The sequence below is a fragment of the Heptranchias perlo genome, chromosome 22, assembly GCF_035084215.1.
Source record: "Heptranchias perlo isolate sHepPer1 chromosome 22, sHepPer1.hap1, whole genome shotgun sequence".
Taxonomy (NCBI): domain Eukaryota; kingdom Metazoa; phylum Chordata; class Chondrichthyes; order Hexanchiformes; family Hexanchidae; genus Heptranchias; species Heptranchias perlo.
In genome coordinates this window covers 23,118,171-23,139,860 of record NC_090346.1, presented here as the reverse complement: position 1 = coordinate 23,139,860, position 21,690 = coordinate 23,118,171, and the positions used below count along the sequence as shown (strand labels likewise).

Here is a 21,690-nt window from a genome sequence, read left to right as displayed (position 1 = left end):
CTGCCGTCCACATTGAGGAGGAGGTCCACATTCTGCGCCTTAAACAGGCAGACAGATACACTAGCACTGGCCTTACAAGGCATCACACATGTTCTCCAAACTGTTGTCCAGCAGAATGGTAGGAGTGATGTGGGCCTGGCCCAGGAGAGGGATGGTAGCGAAAGGGGATGTGGAAGAGGGGACGCCACTCAAAATGCTCCCACGTCTCACCCATTGTCCCCCTCTCAACCAGTACCCACAATGCTGCCTCCTCTCCAGGTGGCCGAGCCTGCCCCTGCACAGGTACAGGAGGAACAGTCTTTAGAGGGGCCCTCACGGGCTCCAAAACCCAGAGGGCGTAGGCCCAAAGCATCTAAGCAGTCAGGACATGAACATGAGCAACCTGCCACTACCTCTGCTGCAGCCATAGGGGATGCACCACGTAGAAGTAGCCGAAAGAGAAAGGTGATGCATAAGGGTGTTTGACGGTTGGTCATGTTTTTCATTTATATTTGCTTTTTGTTAAACTCCCATTAAATATTATGATTGTCATCACTGCTGCCACATCTTGGCCATTCCTGACTGGGTTTTGTGATAAGGCCCTTTCATGAGGTTCACCATGAACGGCGACACTTGATGCCACCCATCGGGTCACTTTACAGTGGGTGTATGTGTAGTTGCAGGACTGTTTTGTGCAGGAAGGGATGGATAGCCTGGTGTGGGCACTGCTCTTTCCAGGTAGTCTGAGGACTTGATTCTTCACACTTTCTGATGTTAGGAGAACTGTTCACATATCTGAGACTCCCTGGCCTCATGAGCGGCAAAGTGAGACGCTGCTGTGCCCATGGGTTCCTCCTGATCCTCTTCCTCCTCCTGCTCTTCTACCTCCTCAGCCTCTACCTCCTCCTCCTCCTCCACCTCCTCCTCAATGTGGACGGCAGATGTGGATGGGGCCTCCTCAAGCGCCACCCCTCTCTGTTGTGCCATGTTGTGCGATCAAGGCACCTAAATCGTATCTTGAGCAGCCCAATAGCACGCTCAATTGTAGACCTGGTGGCGATGTGGCTGTTCTTATATCAACGCTGTTGCTCGGTGATGGGATTCCTCAGAGATGTCATGAGCCACTTGTGCAGGGGGTATCCCTTGTCCCCGAGGTGTCAGCCCTTAATGGTGCTCAGTGCGTGGAAGAGGGGCGGAATGTTGGATGCCCTCAGGATGAAGGAATCATGGAAGCTGCCAAGGTATCTGGTGCACACGTGAAAGAATCTTTTGCGGTGGTCGCAAATGAGCTGAGTGTTGGAGTGATACCCCTTGCTGTTGATGAGCAGTCCTGGCTCGTGTGGAGGTGCTCAGATTGCTATGTGGGTGCAATTGATTGCACCCTGCACCCGTGGGAAGTCAGCACAGAGTGGAATCCCACTGCCCTCTCTGTCTGGCTGAGGTCGTCCATGAGAAAGTTGACGTAATGCGAGGCCCTGTGAAACAAGCCACCGGTGACCTGCCTTATGCACTTGTGTGCAGACGACTGAGAGACCCCGGCGATGTCCACGGTGGCACCCTGGAATGATCCGGAGGCGAAGAAGTTGAGAGCAGTGTTGACTTTGACAGCGACAGGTAAGGAGATGCTGCTCGGCCCAGCCGGGAGCAGCTCGGCATGAAGGAGTCTGCAGATGTCTGCGACTACCTGGTGACTGACTCTGAGCCTCCGTATGCACTGCTACTCAGAGTCCAGGAAGCTGAGCCACAGTCTGTAGGCCCTGTGGCGAGGGTCGTGCCTCCTGCGACGTCGCTTTCCCTGTTGTTGCCCTCTGTGCTCTTGAGCAGGTGCCTGTGGTGCAGCACTGTGCTGTGGAGCTCCAAGTGACGGAGGTGGTCGCCTTGCCTGGCGAGGCTGGTGATGTTGCTCGTCCTCGGATGTAGTGGTGAATGCAGCCATCGCGCCCCCCATCCTGATGGTGTGAGTTTGAGGGGGTCCGAAAAGTAGTTAAATATGTTTGAACAGAAAAATTGTGAGTGGAAAGTAAGAATTTTCAGTGAAAACACAAAGATCTTGCAGCCAAAAGTTTGTCTGAAAGGACTGATTGCCCTGCTGCAAGAACTCGCCCTTTCTCCCCAACTGTCAAACAAGCATTTGAATGTCTCACTGGCTGCTGGCTGAAACACGTCTGTTGCAACAGGGAGTGTTTCCCACAGCACAGGAAACACGCTGAGGATGTTTCAAAATCGTACCTCTGCCTCAATGTGGAGAAAATTAAAAGTACTTCAAGTACTTAAACTATCTAAACAACTGTGTAAAGTATCATCCCGCCGGCTTTAATTGCTGGTGGGACATCCGCATTTGGGAGGCGTGCGCGCACCCATATGCGTCAGTGGGGAACCCGGAAGTCAGCGGGTTGGAGCCGGGCTCCGAACCCGATCGGGATTTCTCCCATTTTCAGAGCCTCCCCCGCCCCCAATGCACCCGCTACTTCCTTGCAAAATTGAGCCCATAATGTCCAACTCAACCAAATAGGAGGAGGATTTCTCAAGTAAGAAAAAAAAAACAGGGGAGAGCATATGAGAACCTACTAAGTGTCAATTTAGCTCAGTTAGTAGCCCTCTCTGAGCCAGAGAATTGTGGTTTCAAGTCCCACTCTTGAATTTGATTGCATAACCTAGGTGTCAATGCAGTGCATGACTGAAGGAGTACTTAATTTTTGGAGGTGCCGTATTTCAGATGAAACAATAAAGTGTGGACCTCTTCCTGTTCTGATGGTTCAGGTGAATGTTAAAGATCCAATGGCATTATTTGAAGAAGAGCAGGAAGTTCATATGTGTCCTGACCAACATTCTTCCTTCATAGACCATTAAAACGGTTCATACTGGTTATTCATCTCATTATTGTTTGGAGGATCTGTACAAAATTACTGTTGTACTTGCCTACATAAGAGTCATTGCATTTCAACTCATTATATGTGACTTGCACCTTGAGATTTTTCTTAGAGATGTGACAAGGCATTATATAAATTCAAGTGCTTTTCTTTCAGAAGGTTTCCTGAGCCAGAACCTTAAATGTATGGAAGTGAATTTCCCAAGTTTAGGCAAGGTAGCATCAGAAACCCAGACACAAAATAGAGCCATTCTTTTAATTTTCCCTCAGCCTAATGTTTTTCTAGGGTTCACCAAGCCAGTATCCCTCTGGGGTATGGTGGCAGAAGTTTGGGGAAATGTATGCAAGTTATTTCAGTCCATGCTCCCCAGGGCATATAAGATCTATTGTAAGTTAGTGGAACCCTTTACATGGTACCCCTGTTGCAGATTCCATGGAAGCCTCAGGTATTAGCCCACTTTGGGACATTCACCTATCAGGATATTAACCCAGAACTCCCAGGGCAAAAGTCCAAATGACTGACCCCATCTTCTCCCAAGGATTGAGCCAGAACATGTGGAAATATTCCAGTTCTGTCAACACTGAGATAGGTCATTATAGCTGGTACCTTGCCATTCTACACAGATCAGGTGATTTTTTTATTCGTTCATGGGATGTGGGCATCGCTGGCAAGGCCAGTATTTATTGCCCATCCCTAATTGACCTTGAGAAGGTGGTGATGAGCCGCCTTCTTGAACTGCTGCAGTGGTGAAGGTCCTTCCACAGTGCTGTTAGGTAGGGAGTGCCAGGATTTTGACCCAGCGACGATGAAGGAATGGCGATATATTTTCAAGTTGGGATGGTGTGTGACTTGGAGGAGAACGTGCAGGTGATGTTGTTCCCATATACCTGCTGCCCTTGTCCTTCTCGGTGGTAGAGGTCGTGGGCTTGGGAGGTGCTGTCGAAGAAGCCTTGGCGAGTTGCTGCAGTGTATCCTGTAGATGATACCCACTGCAGCCATGGTGCGCCGGTGGTGAAGGGAGTGAATGTTTAGGATGGTGGATGGGGTGCCAATCAAGAGGGCTGCTTTGTCCTGGATGGTGTCGAGCTTCTTGAGTGTTGTTGGAGCTGCACCCATCCAGGCAAGTGGAGAGTATCCCATCACACTTCTGACTTGTGCCTTGTAGATGGTGGAAAGGCTTTGGGGAGTCAGGAGGTGAGTCACTCACTGCAGAATACCCAGCCTCTGACCTGCTCTTGTAGCTACAGTATTTATGTGGCTGGTCCAGTTAACTTTCTGGTAAATGGTGACCCCGAGGATGTTGATGGTAGGGGATTAAGCGATGGTAATGCCATTGAATGTCAAGGAGAGGTGGTTAGACTCTCTCTTGTTGGAGATGGTCATTGCCTGGCACATGTCTGGCGCGAATGTTACTTGCCACTTATCAGCCCAAGCCTGGACATTGTCCAGATCTTGCTGCATGCGGGCACGGAGTGGAACTGAACTAGTTGATATGTTCATAGGTACATCATGGCCTAGAAATAATCTGCATTTTATTATTAAAACAGTTCTCTTATTAACATTAATAAAAGAAGGTTTGGGAAATTGGACCCTGTTTCGCAGGTTTTTCGGACGTAAAATGGGAGGAAAATGACCGGTTTTGCAGGGCTAAACCCAGGCCCCAAGGATGCCTGAAATATGTCCAATCCCATATTGGTATTCAGGCGTCCCTGGCGACCATAAACAGGCATTAGGCCCCTTGCATATATTAATGAGGGGCCTAACGCAGCTCACCTGAAATATGCTAATGATGCCTGAGGCCTGATTGCAGGCGAGCCTTAGGCCTCTGGCTCATGGCAGAAAAAGGGGCTAAACTGATTCCTAGCCCCCCAGGGACTCTTGGGCATTGAAATTGAGCCGCACAGAACCCGTTCTTCAGGTGTTACACGGCCATGTAAGGACCCAAAATGGTGGGATTGAAGCACGCACACACTTCCGACTGGAAGTGCCTTGCACAACGTTTTGGTGTAGGAGGTGGCGCTCGTGTTAGGTTCGCACATCGGCAGCATTTAAATTTGAACATAATTCGTGCAGATGAGGGTCATGTGTTGCGTGCAGGTCGCCCTCACCATTTTGGACTGCCGTAGCTAATTGGACCCCGCGTGCTGACCTCGCTCAGTATGACAGGATGCTAATTGGCACGAAGGTCCCCTTGCTAGCCCTATTTAAAGGAATCATGCAGTATTTACAGGTTATTTGCTGGTTCACTACTTCGGGCTATTGTTTGACGTCTTGGTGTTTTTTCCTATGTTGCAACACTCTTCAGAGTTCACTTTCTCTACATAGAGAGAGGTTTGGCTGCAACAACTGTTGTTGTTGTTAGCCTCACTGCCTGCAAACATGGGTGGTCTGGTAGGGTTGCCTCTGGATATCGAACATGATTGAGAGCACCAAGGAAGCACAGCACTTCATGCTGCCACAATCCATCTCCCCTTTAAGAGGTGCTGGCTGCCTTTAAGTAGCATGGGACCATGGGCTCCTCCTGATATTGCTGCCCCCCCACCAGAGAGGCGTGCTGCCAGTGAACAGCGTGGGTAGCGCTGGCTCCTTGCACAGATCAATAAAATGAGCAGGCAGCACTGATTTCACACACAGCCTGCACTCCTATCAACTGGCACGGGTTAACATTGCATCACCTCCACAACGCACATTGGGCTCTATTTTCGCACCCGCAATCAGGTGCATTTGTGGCGGGGGGGCTGCGAAAATCCGGGATGCCCGGGGTGGGTCCGGAGCCCGGCTCCAACCCTCCCCATTCCCGGGTTCCCCAGTGACGCGCTCACATGCGTGCGCAGCCCCCGCATGTGGGACTCCCAACGGCAATTAAAGCCGGCGAGGTGCCACTTAAAGTACTTGAACAGGTACTTCAGGTTGTTTACAGACTTGATTCACCTGATATTTTAGGAGGGGTGGGATTTTGCAATTAACTGAGACTGTTTCCCATACTGGGGGAGACACTCCCAATTGAAATGGATGTGTTGCAGCCATCAGCCTGTAGCAGCTGGAAAGGTCCATTTGACAGGTGGTGGGGGGAGACCCTCACTCATTGCAGGAGGCCACTCTGTCACTTTGGACAAAGTTTGGCCTCCACCACCCTCCTCCTAACAATCAAATGCATAAACTTGCACACTTACCCCGGTGTCCAGAGACATGTACCTACCTTGCGGACCCTCTCAAATGTATATCTTCCGAATGGGGGCTGCCACAGCTGCAGTCATGACCTCCTCAGAGGGCGAACAGCATCACCAGCCTCGCCGTCCATCTCTGACACATGGAGCTCCACAACACAGTTTTTGTGACACATCCACCTGCACAGCAGGAGGGAGGGCAACCGCAGAGAGATGTGTTGCAGAGGGCACTACCCTCGCGATAGGTACAGACCGAGGCTCAGCTTCCAGGACCTCTCTGAGCAGCAGTGCACACGGAGGCTCAGAGTCACTCGACATGTAGTCGTGGACATCTGCAGCCTCCTTCACGCCGAGCTGCTCCCGGCTGGCTCGAGCACCATCTTCTTACCTGTCGCTGTCAAAGTCACCACTGCCCTCAACAACTTCTCCTCCGCATCCTTCCAGGGTGCCACCGGGGACATCGCCGGCGTCTCTCAGTCGTCTGCACAAAAGAGCCCTGCAAATACACCTACACCCACTCTGCAGTGACACAATGGGTGGCATCAAGTGTGCGTGTTCATGGTGAACCCCATGAAAGGGACCTATTCCACAAGCCAGTCAAGAATGGGCAAGACGTGTTAGTAGTGGTGATAATAATAATATTTATTGTGCATGTGAAACAAAACAAAAGAAATGAAAAACATGACAAATCGTCAGACACCCTTGTGCATTCCCTTTGTGCTCACAAAACCTTCGCCTTGCATTTCCGGGAACCCCTACTTGGTGCTACCCCCGTGGTTTCAGCAGAGGTAGTGGCTGGTTGCTCTTGTCCATGCCCTGACCGATGAGCTGCTTTGGGCCGACGCCCTCTGGGTTTGGGTGCCCGTGAGGGCTCCTCCAAAGACTGCTCCACCTGCACCTGTGCAGGGGCAGACTCGGCCACCATTGGGGGCAGCATTGCGGGTACTGGTTGAGAGGGGGGCAATGGGTGAGACATGGGAGCGCTTTGAGTGGCATCCCCACTTCCATGTCCCCTTTCACCATCATCCCTCTCGTGGCCCAGGCCCACATCACTCCTTCCACCCTGCTGGACGGCAGTTTGGAGGACTTGTGTGAGGCCTTGGAAGGCCACCTGTAATGTATCTGTCAACCTGTTCAACGCAGCAGAATGTTGCTCACCCTGAATCCGAACGGCCGTGGTCAGGGCCTGAATGGACTCATTGTTGAGCCGTGCTTGACGCTCGAGGGAGGCTAGCCTTTCCCCCACCGCAGACATTCCCGCATCTACCTGCGACACTATCTCAGAGATGCCTTCACGTCCCTGCGACACTTTCTCTGAGATACCCTCCTGTACCTGTGCCACCATTCCCCTCGTGCAGTAATAGGACTCCTCCATCCTCTGTGCGATTGTGGAGAGTGCGCGTGGCATCTGTTCCAGCACCTCGGCAATGTGCTGCTGCCCCTTGATGACTCTCCTTTTCATGGCTGGCCCCCAGGATTCAGCATCTGGGTCCAGCAGAGCAGAGCCTGGAGAAGAGTGCATCCACCGACGCGGACTCTCCACAGCTGCCCCTGCCACTAGGGTCTGCTCGTGCTCACATGTGCGTGGTGACTCACCATGTGCAAGCCCAACTAAGTGAGGACGGGGACCCACCGAGGTGTATGTATCTGCGCTGGTGGATGCATGGCTCAGATGTGACGATGGACCCTCAGAGACCGGCAGGTCCTCTGAGGAATCGCCCTCCACGGTCTTGGGGCAGCCTTCCCTCTGGCGTGCTCCATGGTGTAGCATTGGTTGTTTGCTGCAGGAGGACCATTGGTGGACTGCCCCTTTAAATAGAACTCCTCCAGCTGACAGACCTTACTGCGCATGCGCAGTCCGCCCGCCGCGCAGCTTACCAGCGGGAAACCCGGAAGCAAAGGTAAGTGGCTCCAATTATCCTGTAATTGCGTGCAGAGCACACTTATTGCACCGGGCACGTTACCCACGCGCCCAGTCGACCCCCCGCTGAGAACCTGCCGCCCTGCTAATAATCGAGCCCATTGTATTGAATTTCTAGGCCATGATGTGTACCTATGTTCATATTAAAACTGAAAGAAATCTTCCCATTCATTACCACCAAGGTTTGGGAAAAGATGACTGAGAAATGGGCTCCGATATTTACTCTGGGCCGTGAAGAGAGCAGGGTTGGCAGGGGGGGGGAAGGATTTCCGGGCGGGAAACCTGAAAGTACGGCTTTCCCGGGCGTCCTGAAGATTTTGACGTCAGGGCGTCTCTTAAACTTTCTCAGCAGGTTCTCTACCCAACAAGCAGCATGATTGACAGGCTGGGTTGGAAGCGGGTTTTACATTTTTACCTTCCCGCCCGCCCCCAACCCACCCGTCTTTGGGGGTTAAAATGACCTCCATGGTGTTTGATTAAGGTAAGGTTATTTGATGATTAAAGTGTCTCTAAATCTAATTTTCTGAAAACAGAACTGCTTGGGCATCGCACACACGCATATACCCACACATATACATGCATTTTCAAAAGTAAAATACAACGATCCAAATGGTTGAAGCACATTTTTATACTTAAATTAGTTGCTTAGTTGTTACTATTCTGTCAACACTTTTCCTGGTAAATTGAATATGATAATAAGCAGGCTACAGCATATTTGTATGTCTATGTAAACTGAGTCTGGAGGTTATAACCTAGAAATTATTATGAGTAATATTAGCATACGAGTTTGTATTGTATGACATGTAGGGGGTGGTGGTGTGTGTCAGCTTCACCTCTGACTTCTGAGCGGTCCGAATCGCTCCCACTCCCTGGGTTCTAGACCTTGGACTTATTTTGGGGGTTGTGACAAAGTGCAGCAGACAACTGGTTTTGGTGCAAGAAACTTTGACCTTTATTCAAGAGAGAAAATACAACACAACAATCTTAACACTCTAATAAAATGGGGAACACTTCGGTACACACGAGGGAAATTACAGTAGAAAGATACCTCACCCCTCCCAATCCCACTGTACTAGCTAAGTTGGACTCTAAAGGGCCAGAGATAATGCTCACCAAATGAATCCTTGACAGTAATTCACCCAGAGGTAAGTCAGAAATAGATTGTAGAGTGGAAACTTTGCGGATCTTCGGTTTTCTCCCGAGTTGGTTTTCTTTGGTTGCGGTGACCCAATATTACCCGGTTGGTTGGTGGCAATACTCGGTTGGTTGTTTCGTAAGGCCCTTGTTGCCGCGAGGTGTCTGATGGTCACTGGGGCTGTTGCTCTGGTTTCTTCTTGTGTGTCGGCCTGCTTCTAGAGCTGCTGACCTTCTCTATGTTGCCCTCTCGCCTTGTTGAACTGTCACCTCCCGAGCTGTTGAACAATCCTTTGCCCTTGCAGGTCTGCTGACCGGTTCTCTCACGTAGGGTTCGTTGGTTTCGCTGGAAGCTGCTTTCCTTCCAGAGACAGGCAGAACAAGAGAAGCAGCACACAAGCGCTAGCAAGAACCAGAGAGAGAGAGGTTTTGAGTTTCCACTTCTATATCCCTCTCTTACAATGGTCTTCGTCACTTTTTAAAAAAAACACTTCATGTCTGTTTAAACAGTTCTTACAAAGTCCTTAAGAATCTTTGATGGTCCCTCATCCTGTTGCAATTGCTTCTCCCGATGGGTCATTGTTAATTCCGATTTTTAGAGCTTGTCACACAAGGCTTCCTTTTGTATCCAACGTCCTAGGTGTTGATCGGTTTTGCTTTAAAACAAAGACATGGCCCCACCATGTCTGGAGCAGTTGCCTATTTCAATGGCAGTGAGTGTCGACCACCTGCTGTAGGTTTTGCATTAAAACAGAAACCTTTCTGAAGCAGTAATTCTCCCACATTCCACTGTGTGTGTGTTGTTGAATTCGTCTGGTGACCTCTCACCTATCCTTCCATCTTAGGAATATAGTCAAGGGCCAAAGTTTTTCCATACTCAGGGAAAAGGTGAATTCCCAGAATTCTTAGTCGCCCTTACGAGGAAGCGAGTCCCTTAAAGGACGTGGATTCCTTGAAAAGTACTTTTCCCTGGTTGATGCTTCCTGGTGCGGCGCGTGTGTGAGTCACCCTGAAATGGTTAGAAAAGAGTCCAAAGTCCTTTTCTTTAGGGTTTTTCTCCGAGTTTTGGGGGATCTGTGAATTTTGAGAATCTTAGACATTTTTCTGTCTGCTACTTTAACCTGTTTATTTTAAATGGGCTAATGTCTCTGTTAAATTGGAGGCCAATGGGATGTCCTCTAATATTATCAGCAGGGACTGCTAGGCTATGTGTATGTAACCTAGGACTTTATGTAATTTTATTTATTTTTGGTTGATATTTTTCAGGTATGGCACCTCGTCCCAAGGAGAATGATCCATGTCTTGCACAGCAGAAGCCTCCGCCACAAGAAATTGCAAACATATGTCGATGCCTAGGTGCTTTTTTTTAATGAACATAAAGGTTTATTTTATGTGGGAGACTACGCAGCAGAGCAGAGTGGGTTAGCAGACTGGTCTTTTAGCCCAGCAGCTCAGGTTTCAATCCAGCCAAGTTGATGGATGTCTCCTGAATTGACTGTGAAGGTCCGATGTGAAATGTGTTTGGGCAGTCTCAATTCAGTGGACATGGCCGTAGCACAATACCACATCTAATTGGGAAACCAATTGAGATCAAAATCAGCAGTTTCATTCAGAGAGCCACGATATAGGAAATAGAAAATGTCACACTCGTAGCAGTTCTTCTGCGGTTGAGGCTAAACTAAATTGTTGGAATAAAGTAGAGGGAGCATTACTTTGCATCTAACCATACCTGACCTGGAAATGTTTCTCACTGACACTAGCGGCCCAATTTTAACTCGGGGCAGGAAGCAGGCAGGTGGCGGCCAAGGCAAGTGACAAATTGTCCTGACCTCGGCCTCATCTCCATGTCCTGAATCAGTTTCCCACCCAAATTTGGCGGGAACTGGCAGTCAACCAGCAGGCAGGCAAGCAAAGTCAGGCAGCAGGAGGCCACTGCTGGGGACCAAAGGAATGGTCCCCAGACCTCAGGTAAATCGACCGGGGGGGGGGTGATGGGGAGGGGGTGGGAAGAGCCAGGGGCACAGGAGGCCTAAACTTTCCTTGTGGCTCAGGGATGAGCACTCCTGCTCCTACTGGCTCAAGGAAAGTCAAAAAAGGTAAAAAGACATACCTTTTTGGGCCCCTTCTGGCCCGACGACTCATACCACTGGTGAGAAAGCTACAACCGCTTCCTTGCTCAGGCCCACAGTTAAAATAGCAGAGCCTGATCTGTATATTTAAAGAAGGACCCAAGGATGGTCACAGAAGTAAGTGGTGTTGGACTGGGGTTGGGGGTATGGGGGGTGAGGAATACAAGAAGGTGGCCAGAGATGGACTTGTCAGTGGTGGAGACCATCCGAATAGAGAGATTGTGGGAGATGGCAAGATCGAGGGGGTGGCTGTGAATATGGGTAGGAGACTTTATATGGAGGGAGAGGTTTAGGGACGACATGAGAGTAGTGAATTCAGAGGAGAGAGGGCAACGGGAGCTGAGATGGAGATCAAAATCACTGAGTCGCTCATTGCAGAGGCTGAGGGAGGATATCTTGGTGAGAGGTTTGGGGCGAGGCTGGGAGCGGGACGGAGCGATAGACAATGATACTTTTAAAGGAGAGGCAAAGAGAGGGAACAGGGAGAAGAAGAGACAAGTGAGAAGGGTTGCAAAAAAAAAAGCGAGATAGAAGTAATGGGCTCGGAATCGGGGAGGCAGCCAAAAGTCGCATATAAATGAAACAGGGAATTCGGATTACATAGGCTAGGGCGCGCGGGAGGGGATTTAAGTTTTTTAAAAAAGGGCAAACGGAATGATTGCACTGTGCAAGCCCAAGATTTTTTGAAAATATTGCCTTTCTTCTCAGCTGCAACAGACCAGACGGCCTTGCTCTGCTGCTGCAAGTGCCCGAGGCCTGTAATTGCCATTTTCCTCTCCCCCCCACCACCCCCCCCCAACACCCAAACAAAGCAGGTTCCCTGGCACAGACACAAATCCTGCCAGGACCCTACCAAAATTACATTAATTATGTTGACCCCAGAAAATGTACCTGGCTCAGTGGCAGAAAATTCAGGCTGGCACATAGCCCACCATGCTAAAACAGGAAATCTAACCTGTTTTGTTGAGAGTATTCACAGGTTTATATATTAGGGCCACTTGGGTAATTTTAAAAGGAAATATTTTTAATAATGAATTCTTTTAAATGCAATTTTAGTGACTATAATTTTAATTTGGGTTATGTTTTTCAGCTGCATTGTGCCCTCTGCAACCAGGACAAGAACTTGGAAACGCATGTAATAAAAACTTATTTGGTCCTTAGATTTTCACAAAGTATTATTCTTTTAATCAAAGATTTGCAAACGCAAATAGCGGGCAAGAGAATATTATAGAGTAGATTTTATGAAATTGGCACTCCTGACATGGAGCTTCACCCACTGGGAGCACATATTCGGAATTTGGACACGGAGATCAAGATTTTTCCAGGCAGCAAAGCTCCACATCGGGAGTGCAAATTGATAAAAATCTGCCTTTATTTAAATCAGACTCCTGGCCCTGGAAATTGAGTTCACTCTTGAAGTACATTGTAGTGATTATTAGTTTACTAAAAAGGCTGCAGTATCTTAGTAATCTACATATATGTAGTGCATATGTAGCCTGTAATTTAAGTCCAAACTTCATTTGTTAACATAATGCTATTTTTGGTTAATGTTTTTCAGGTATGCCAGCGCATCCCCCAGATCCTACATGTCCAAAGCCTCCAGACCAAGATCCTTTAAGTCGATGCCCAGGTCTTCCTTAGTCTTATGGAAAAGAGTATCCATTTTAATCAAAAGTGTGCTGGCATTTGAACAATGGACAAGAGAATAGTGTTTAATCAGACTCCAGCTCCTGGAAGTCAAGTGCAATCTTAAAACACATAAATGATTTTTTTTCTCAATAATATATATTAATTTATTTTGTATTATATCTCCATTTTCAGTGATGTGCAAGTTTTTAAAGTGTTCTAATTTCCCCAATTCAATTAATGCCAGAGGCATTCTGATCTATATTATTGCAAATCTATGAGAGTGTTTAAGAATAGCATTCATAAGATAACAAAGTACAAGATTGGCATCTGGCTAGTGTAATATTTACATGTTAGAAGATTGCAGCATTTCAAACCAATTTTTAGTGCTGTACAAATGAAATAGTCATTTGGCACAATAGGGGGTGTTGGAATGTTAGATTGTTTTAACAGTCAGAAATGGCCTTCTATGGAGAATGTTACATAATAGACTGAAACTCCTTGGGGGTAATTTTGACTTTGGGTGAGAGTATAAAACGGGCGATATTGATTCAGTCACCTGTTATACATCTCTCCCGATTGTCATTTCCATGCCGTTGAATGTCAAGGGGAGGTGGTTAGACTCTCTCTTGTTGGAGGACGGTCTTTGCCTGGCACTTGTCTGGTGCGAATGTTACTTGCCACTTATGAGCCCAAGCCTAGATGTTGTCCTGGTCTTGCTGCATGTGGGCTTGGACTGCTTCATTATCTGAGGGGTTGCGAATGGAACCGAACACTGTGCAATCGTCAGCGAACATCCCCATTTCTGACCTTATGATGGAGGGAAGGTCATTGATGAAGCAGCTGAAGATGGTTGGGGCTAGGACACTGCCCTGAGGAACTCCTGCAGCAATATCCTGGGGCTGAGATGATTGGCCTCCAACAACCACTGCCATCTTCCTTTGTGCTCGGTATGACTCCAACCACTGGAGAGTTTTCCCCCTGATTCCCATTGACTTCAAGTTTACTAGGGTTCCTTGGTGCCACATTCGGTCAAATGCTGCCTTGATGTCAAGGGCAGTCACTCTCACCTCACCTCTGGAATTCAGCTCTTTTGTCCCTGTTTGGACCAAGGTTGTAATGAGGTCTGGAGCCGAGTGGTCCTAGCGGAACCCAAACTGAGCATCGGTGAGCAGGTTATTGGTGAGTAAGTGCCGCTTGATAGCACTGTCGACGACACCTTCCATCACTTTGCTGATGATTGAGATTAGACTGATGGGGCGGTAATTGGCCGGATTGGATTTGCCTGCTTTTTGTGGACAGGACATACCTGGGCAATTTTCCACATTGTCGGGTAGACGCCAGTGTTGTAGCTGCACTGGAACAATTTGGCTAGAGGCGCAGCTAGTTCTGGAGCACAAGTCTTCAGCACTACAGCCGGGATGTTGTCGGGGCCCATAGGCTTTGCTGTATCCAGTGCACTTAACAGTTTCTTGATATCACGTGGAGTGAATCTGTCCATCTGCCCTGAAGCTGTCTTTCTCACACAGTTCAACTTTACACGTTTCTTATTTGTCGCTCCTACTGTAGCTACTTTTGCTATTTTAGTATTCCCTTTACCTGGAGTATCTATATCACTATTTGTGACCTGAACTCTGCTCTTATCCCTTTCTTAAATCTTTAAGTTATTATTTTCACTATAGTTTCTGACTCAGTCCTCCCCTCAATTTATTAGTTTCAAGTCCTTTTTATCACCTATGGATCACCTCATACAAAAGGTAGGCACTGCATAGAATTATCAGGACCAGAGTGATCTCATGGACTAGTTTCGATCACCTAAGGAGAGGAATTTCCCAGATGTTTTTTCCCAAATTGGCCTCGTTTATCTGGTTTATCGCCTCTCCCAGAAGATCACATGGTTTTGGGTGGGGTCGGGAGTACATGTATTGTGTTGCACATTGTGTGAGACAGGCTGGATAGACCTGAGGGTCTTTTCCTGTCCATCATTGTTTGTATGTTTGTAAGTGCAGGGTTCCATTGGCTGCATACATGTGGCTATCAGTGCTTCTCCTAATGAGCCCATCACCTTCACTCCCTTCATATCCAGCTGGTATGTGACCAGTTCATGCAGGTGTTGCCTGGTTTCCAGGCAGCTCTCACGTTACCCAAATCCTGAGACAGTCCAGCATTCTTCCTGTCTTTGACGAGGAGCAATGGGGAGAGCTACTGTTACCAACAGATGAGGAAGACCATCTGAAGAGAAGGAACCTAATGAGCTTGAGGATGCAGCTGCAACTGAAGGTCTCCAATATCAGCATGGAGCCAGAGCTGTATGCCAGCAACTCATTGAACATAGCTTCTCCTAAACCATTCCTTCCTACCACACACTCTCATTTCCCGCCCAGAACATCATCTGAACCAGTCCATCCACCCTCCAATAAAGATCTTCCATTCTACAGACCATCATTCATATACATGCCATCTGACTTTGCCGAATCCACAGCTACTACAGAAACACACTGCAGACAACTTCATCAAATTAAAGGGTATTACATTTTGTTCACAATAAATAATAATTATCCAGGTGTCATCTCAAAGTGCCTTTTTACATCCCTTATGGCGTATCCTGCTACTTCTATGAAGTGCTTCCACAGATGCTAAGATGAGGGCTCTTGAGATGCTCTTGTTTAGTGACCTCTAGGAGCTCAGACCTGTGATAGCCTGACTGCAGCATCTCAGCTGCTACCAGGGCAGTCTGGCCCAACTGGCATTTAGGCATCAGGCCAGGCATCGGTTGAGGGGCTGGCAGGGGAGCAGGCGTGCTGTCTTCATGAGAGACAACAACATGTGTCAATTCTATTGTGCCAATGGCACTACCGTAGGGCTATGGCTCAGCAATCCTACTGATCCGCGGAGGAACCAGACTATCAGAGTTCTGTAGAGCGACTAAAGCCTTGTCATTGCAATCCTTCAGCTTTTCAAAGGTGGAGGAGATGGTGGAGCCCAGACCCTGAATGGTAGCAGTTTTGAGCATTAATCAGAGATGCTAGTGCTGGTGACACTTCGTGATACAGGGCCCAGCTGCAGCATCCATTGAGGTGATCTCACATTCCTTGGTCGACCGCAATGTGCTGCTGCCTTGCACCAGACTGACACACAAGCTAGAAGTGAACTGTTTCCTACAGTTAGACATGCTGCAGCAGCTCTTAAGTATGCTGTCCATTACCTTGAGCACTTGCTGATGAACATAGAATCATAGAATGGTCACAGCACAGAGGAGGCCATTCGGCTCGTTGAGCCCATGCCGACTCTTTGTAAGAGCAATCCAGTTAGTCCCATTCCCCCGCTCTTTCCCCTCAGCTCTGCAAATTTTTTCCCTTCAAGTATTTATCCAATTCCTTTTTAAAAGCCACGATTGAATCTGCTTTCACAACCCTTTCAGGCAGCGCATTCCAGATCATAACTACTCGCTGCATAAAAAAAGTTTTTCCTCATGTCAATGAGTTTTGCCAATCACTTTAAATTTGTGTCCTCTGGTTCTTGACCCTTCCGCCAATGGGGACAGTTTCTCTTTATCTAAACACTTCATGATTTTGAACACTTCTATCAAATCTTCTCTCAACCTTCGCTGCACTAAGGAGAACAACCCCAGCTTCATGTGTGGTGCCCACTGCCTGCCCAATATGTACCACACGTTAAAAACTAACCCTCTATTTGTAAATTCTTTCCTACCTGCCCAGTTCTATTTTAGACTGAGGAGAAAGAGGTAACATTAAGGTGTATTTTGGGAGGCGTCATGTATCAGAGTAACATGAACACTGACATTGGTAAATTCTGGGAGTTGTTCCCCACTGTGACATGCACAGAGTAAGGCTGCTGCATTCTGGAAGTCTGTTATTTGTTTGAGCCTTTTCACCCAGGAACCTGGGGAACGCAGCAGAACTCAAGCTACAGGCTTCAGAGATGGGTGGGAGGCCTGACCGGGAGAAACATTTCTAACATCCAGTGGCTGGTTTAATGGACAATTAGAGGTTTTTTTTCAAGTGTTTGCTTTTTGGGGGGTTTCTATGAAATCTTTGCTGATCTATATTTCAGCAAATCTTTGTGGTTAAGTTGCTTATTGAACCAATAAGAAATGTGTGACATTTGATTCTTTTTTCCCTGCTCGAGACAGGTTTAATTTAATATACACAATCTATATATTTATACCTGTAATACCCATCTGTCAGTCATACAGTGATGCATTCCTTCAGTTATTACATATCCATGGATTTTAATATCCGACTGTGTTTATGTAATATCACTAACACTGTGGAATACAGCAGAATTATGCTAAAGGTCAACTTTGATGGCCTTATTGTTTTATTATTTCTACATACTGAACAAAAACTGTATGAATTAAATGAATTTACAATAAATCCCAGAATGAGTGAGTGGAAGCTTGTATTGCTATCTTGAGGTTCAGGTGACGTATGTAAATAATGATGTCACGTGACTCACATAGTTTGCAACTTTATAAATAAGGCAAGTGATTTGTCATTGCCAGATCTTGTCTGAAACTGTCTCTGAGACTAGTTACATAAAACTGTGATATTCGGACATTACCCTGCATATTGTAAGTGTAGAAATGATCAGAATGTTGCGCTATGCCAAATCACGCTTTATTTATAATTAATATAGCTATTCCGTACATATTTAATAGTACACATTATTATCTATAGAAAAAAAGTAACAATTCATTGTGTTGGTTACTTTAAGGAAGAGGTCCAGTGAAAGTATTTTGCCCTCCTCAGACTGGAACTGAAGAAGCTCCTCGTCCAGCCACTACCAATTGCAGTGCTCCTAAACGAACTGGTGAGTCTGTCATTTTTTTCAACAAATTATTAAACCAGTTAAAGTGTAGACATCGTCCAATCGAAACACAGTATTGTCATGCTGTTTGGAAATAGAATCTGGTTGTACTGGAATTATAAAATTTCAAATCATTTTTTATTTGACATAACATAACAGCACATTTTATGATAACAGCATGCATATTAACCCCCCTCCCCCCATTTTAAGTGGTTTTGACATCTACCCAAGATGTAATGGCACTATGAACTAGAGTCGAATAGCAGATCCTAGTCACAGTGGACTCTGGGCATTTCAAAAGCATTTTGTTTATGGCACGTGTAGACTGGGCAAAGCTAAAATTTGCTGATGGCTCTTTTTTTCTATAATTTCTCACTGATACACATATATAGGCATATTTTGTGAAGCCACTGTACTTTTTGATTGTACGGTGCTTGCTGGAGAATACATTTGATACATTGTGCGTTGGTATGGTTGGATGTACACTGGAAGCACTGTGTTTTTAATGGTCAAGGCACTTACTTGTTCCCAGGGATTCACTTGGGCGGGAGAGGACACTGGGTGGTCTTGCTGGGTGCAGTTACTGTCTTTATCTGGCTTCGTTTATCTGCAGTTAGTAGCTCTGAAGCAAACAGTATTTATTTATCTGAGCACCACAATTGAAAGGTTTTAATCTTTTGTAAACTGTGCTTAGTTTTTGACAGGAAATGTATAAAGATGTTTCAAGCTGCTTTATTAAAAGACAGATCAGCATTGGGTGTAATTTTAGTGCAGACTTTATAACGGTGCATAATATGCTTTCCATGTCTTTCAGTAATTTTTATTTCTGTTGATATTTTTCAGCTTCTGCCACCCGTACGACAGATGCACCTAGTTCATTCCTGCCCCAGTAAGAGACTGTAACCTTATATAATCAGTGCTCAGGTGTTCAATAATTAAAGGAATATGAAATATAATCAAAAGTATGCTCCTATTTGAACAGTGGGACTGAAGAAAAATAAATACATCTTTACTCCCCTAGCCCAACAAACTATAGGATTTTCATTCAGAAGAGTATTTTCACCATTAACACTGCAAAGTTTATCAGTATTCCATTTAATTGCAACAGTCTGGGATCAACAGCAGTTTGGCTGACATCATGTTCAGAAATAAATAAAAATCTGCACAGATGAAAAGAGACAGAGTTACTTTTGGTCTGTAGGTCATGGGGTTTACTTTCCTGAACAGTAACACTGTTTCTTTTCCTTTTCTTTAAAACTAAGTATGTTAAAGGTCACATTTACGTTTGAATGCAGCAGTCAGTGCTTTAAGTTTGTCATATTGCTACAGATGTGTCCTTCAAAATTCTCCTATCTAATAGGAGAAGCTTCATTTGATTTTTTTACTACACTCTTCTGACAAACCAGTATTCTTCTTCATTCCTTAATGCAAACATTATTAACCTATGCGGTATTTGAATCTGAGAACATTTGAGTAGATGTGTACAGAAGTCTTAGTTTATCGCTCATAACATCCCAAGCTACAAAAACAGAGCCACTACTGTACAACAGGGTTAATGCAGTTACTTGCTCATGTTTCAGAACAGTGAGATACAACTTCTGTGACCTCAAGAGTTGGAATGCACCCACAGGATCTTGAGACCGAGAGATATTACATACCCTGTTTAAAGAAAGATGAGATAAAACAACAAAGAATGACTTACCTGCTGGTTTTAATTTTCTAACACTTTCCCTCTCAGTGTCGAAGCATTCAATCTCTGCTGACTATCTCACCTGTTGGCACAGTCAGATCAGGAACTCACATTGTAGGTAACCGCACACATGGACCCATGTCCCAGCACACCCTTCAGTCTTTTATTCTTCCCATTTTTCTTTTGCTCTGTTACTTTCTCTTTTCTTTCTCAATTCTCTTTTTTTTACTATCTCTGTCTTTCTTAGTATCTCCCAAGTTTCATTGTGAATTTTCAATGACATCTCAGTGCAATTCAATGCAGAATGCCCCTCCCCTCTTTAAGTGTCCAAATGTGCTTTTCAGTACTCTCCCGTGTGGTTGGAGAAGTTATCATTTTAATTTTCAGTTTTCACTACTTTTCTGACAAGCCAGCATTCTTTCTGATTCATTCATCCTCCACATACAAATCTTAATTGCTGTCATCAGAAGAGAAAAATTGCCTGCTACACCGTCCTTTTAAGAAATTTGAGCCCTGGACAGTTCGGGTGACCTTACTCCAACTCTGTTCTGGAGTGTGACCTTAATTTGGCAACAATTGCCCTTTTGGCTTCCACACCATTTATAGGTTGCATGTTTGTTATGCATAGTTCAAATCCCTTCCTTGGGCTCATTAGGAGTAAGTTTCTTCAAAGTTTTATTGAGTTTGTTCAGGTTTAAAAGCTCTTATGCCTTATTGCACTTACACCGTATGGGAAATGCCACGCCCTGGCAGCCAATGCCAAGCAACCTCCATTTTCACCACTGGTCCATTTCAGCTCCTAAAATACACATTGAATGAGATGGATTCTTCCCAGGGCCCAAATTTGATAACAGCTATTTTTGCTGTCTTCTATTGTCATGCAACTTAATAAATGTGATGCCTGAGCACAACAATTTTTTTTTCATCCACTGGTAGGCAGTCCTGGCTAGAAGAAACTCAAAGTTTGATTCATCTCAACATATAGAATCTTGAGGTCCAGGTCAACAGAGAAATACTCTTCAACTCTCACATCAGATACAGAATTGAGTGTGGGCAAGGAACACTTGCAAGACCACTCCCTTAAAAATAGACCAGTCATACTATGTTCCACACTGGATTGTATGGCCGGTGAGAAGGCGTGTGGAAATTAGCCCAATCGTGGTTCAGTCTTCCATCTGCCATTGGTCTATATAAGTAATGATTGAGTTACCAGATTTTGCTGGCTGGTGCTCGTCACCTCTCACTTCTGACACAACCAGAATAGCTCCAGAATAGATTTTGATTCAATACTAAGCTCCAACAAGGGGGCTCAAGCTACAGAACCTGCCTTCCACATCAGAGTCCTTCTTATAAGAGAAAGAATAAAATGTCAGATGAGGAACCTCCTCTGAGGGATTTCCTTAAGGACTCGTTTAGTGCACCATCCTCAGCCATTGAAAGTGCACCCCAAAATATGGCTAGTTTCAATAAAGTGGGTGCTTTCTGTAATCCACTTGTCACAGCACCAACCTTACTTGGGCTTTATAGAACTTTAACCCTGAGTATTCCTTTAATTGAATGAAATTATTTGCTCTGTATTAGTATGAGAGTTTGAAAGGCAGAAGTTGTGTAAGAATGTGACTAATGCTTTCTGTGATTATGTTAGATTAGACAATGCTGTACCTCAACTAAGATTAAACAATAAACAATGTGGATTTCTGCCTTCAATCTAATAGACTGCAATGCCTGTTTTATCTTTACTACCCTTATCACACACTGAAGCTGTTGTTGCTGCAAAATTCTTGCTTTTAACTTTCTTTCGGTATAACAAGAGGACATCATACATTCTGAAGCATAATGAGTTAAAATGCTCTTCCCTAATCCAAGCATTATATTTTGGAAGGAAGAATGAAGAGAGGCAACATAAACTAAATGGTACAATTTTGAAGCAGGTGCAGGATCAGAGAGACCTGGGGATTCACATACACAAATCTTTGAAGGTGGCAGGACAAGTTGATAAAGCTGTTTTAAAAAAAGCATACGGGATCCTTGACTTTATAAATAGAGGCATAGAGTACAAAAGCAAGAAAGTTATGCTAAACCCTTATAAGTTACTAGTTAGGTCTCAGCTGGAGTACCACACTAGGAAGAATGCCAAGGCCTTGGAGAGGGTGTGGAGGAGATGTACCAGAGTGATACCAGGGTTGAGGGAGTTCAGTTATGTAGAGAGACTGGAGAAGCTGGGATTGTTCTCCTTAAAGCAGAGAAGGTTAAGGGGGGATTTGATAGAGGTGTTCAAAATTATGAAGGGTTTTGATAGAGTAAGTAAGGAGAAACTGTTTCCACTGGTGGGTGGGTTGGTGAC

At 45.9% G+C, this 21,690-nt stretch overlaps 1 protein-coding gene across 3 annotated transcripts in view; it reads left to right on the top strand.

The window, feature by feature from the left end:
- LOC137340897 (glutamine-rich protein 2-like) overlaps positions 1–21,035 on the top strand; it is a 91,644-nt gene extending 70,609 nt beyond the window's left edge. For 2 of the 3 annotated variants that reach the window (XM_068003698.1, XM_068003697.1), the window contains exons 10-15: positions 10,338–10,427; positions 12,291–12,335; positions 12,759–12,830; positions 17,564–17,659; positions 18,500–18,545; positions 20,283–21,035. In XM_068003698.1, the coding sequence (XP_067859799.1) occupies positions 10,338–10,427; positions 12,291–12,335; positions 12,759–12,830; positions 17,564–17,659; positions 18,500–18,545; positions 20,283–20,331 (398 nt within the window). In that variant the 3' untranslated portion in view covers positions 20,332–21,035. The remainder of the gene's footprint in view (positions 1–10,337; positions 10,428–12,290; positions 12,336–12,758; positions 12,831–17,563; positions 17,660–18,499; positions 18,546–20,282) is intronic. The other variant, XM_068003699.1, reaches the window with a different exon arrangement.
- The last annotated feature ends 655 nt before the right edge of the window (positions 21,036–21,690 follow it).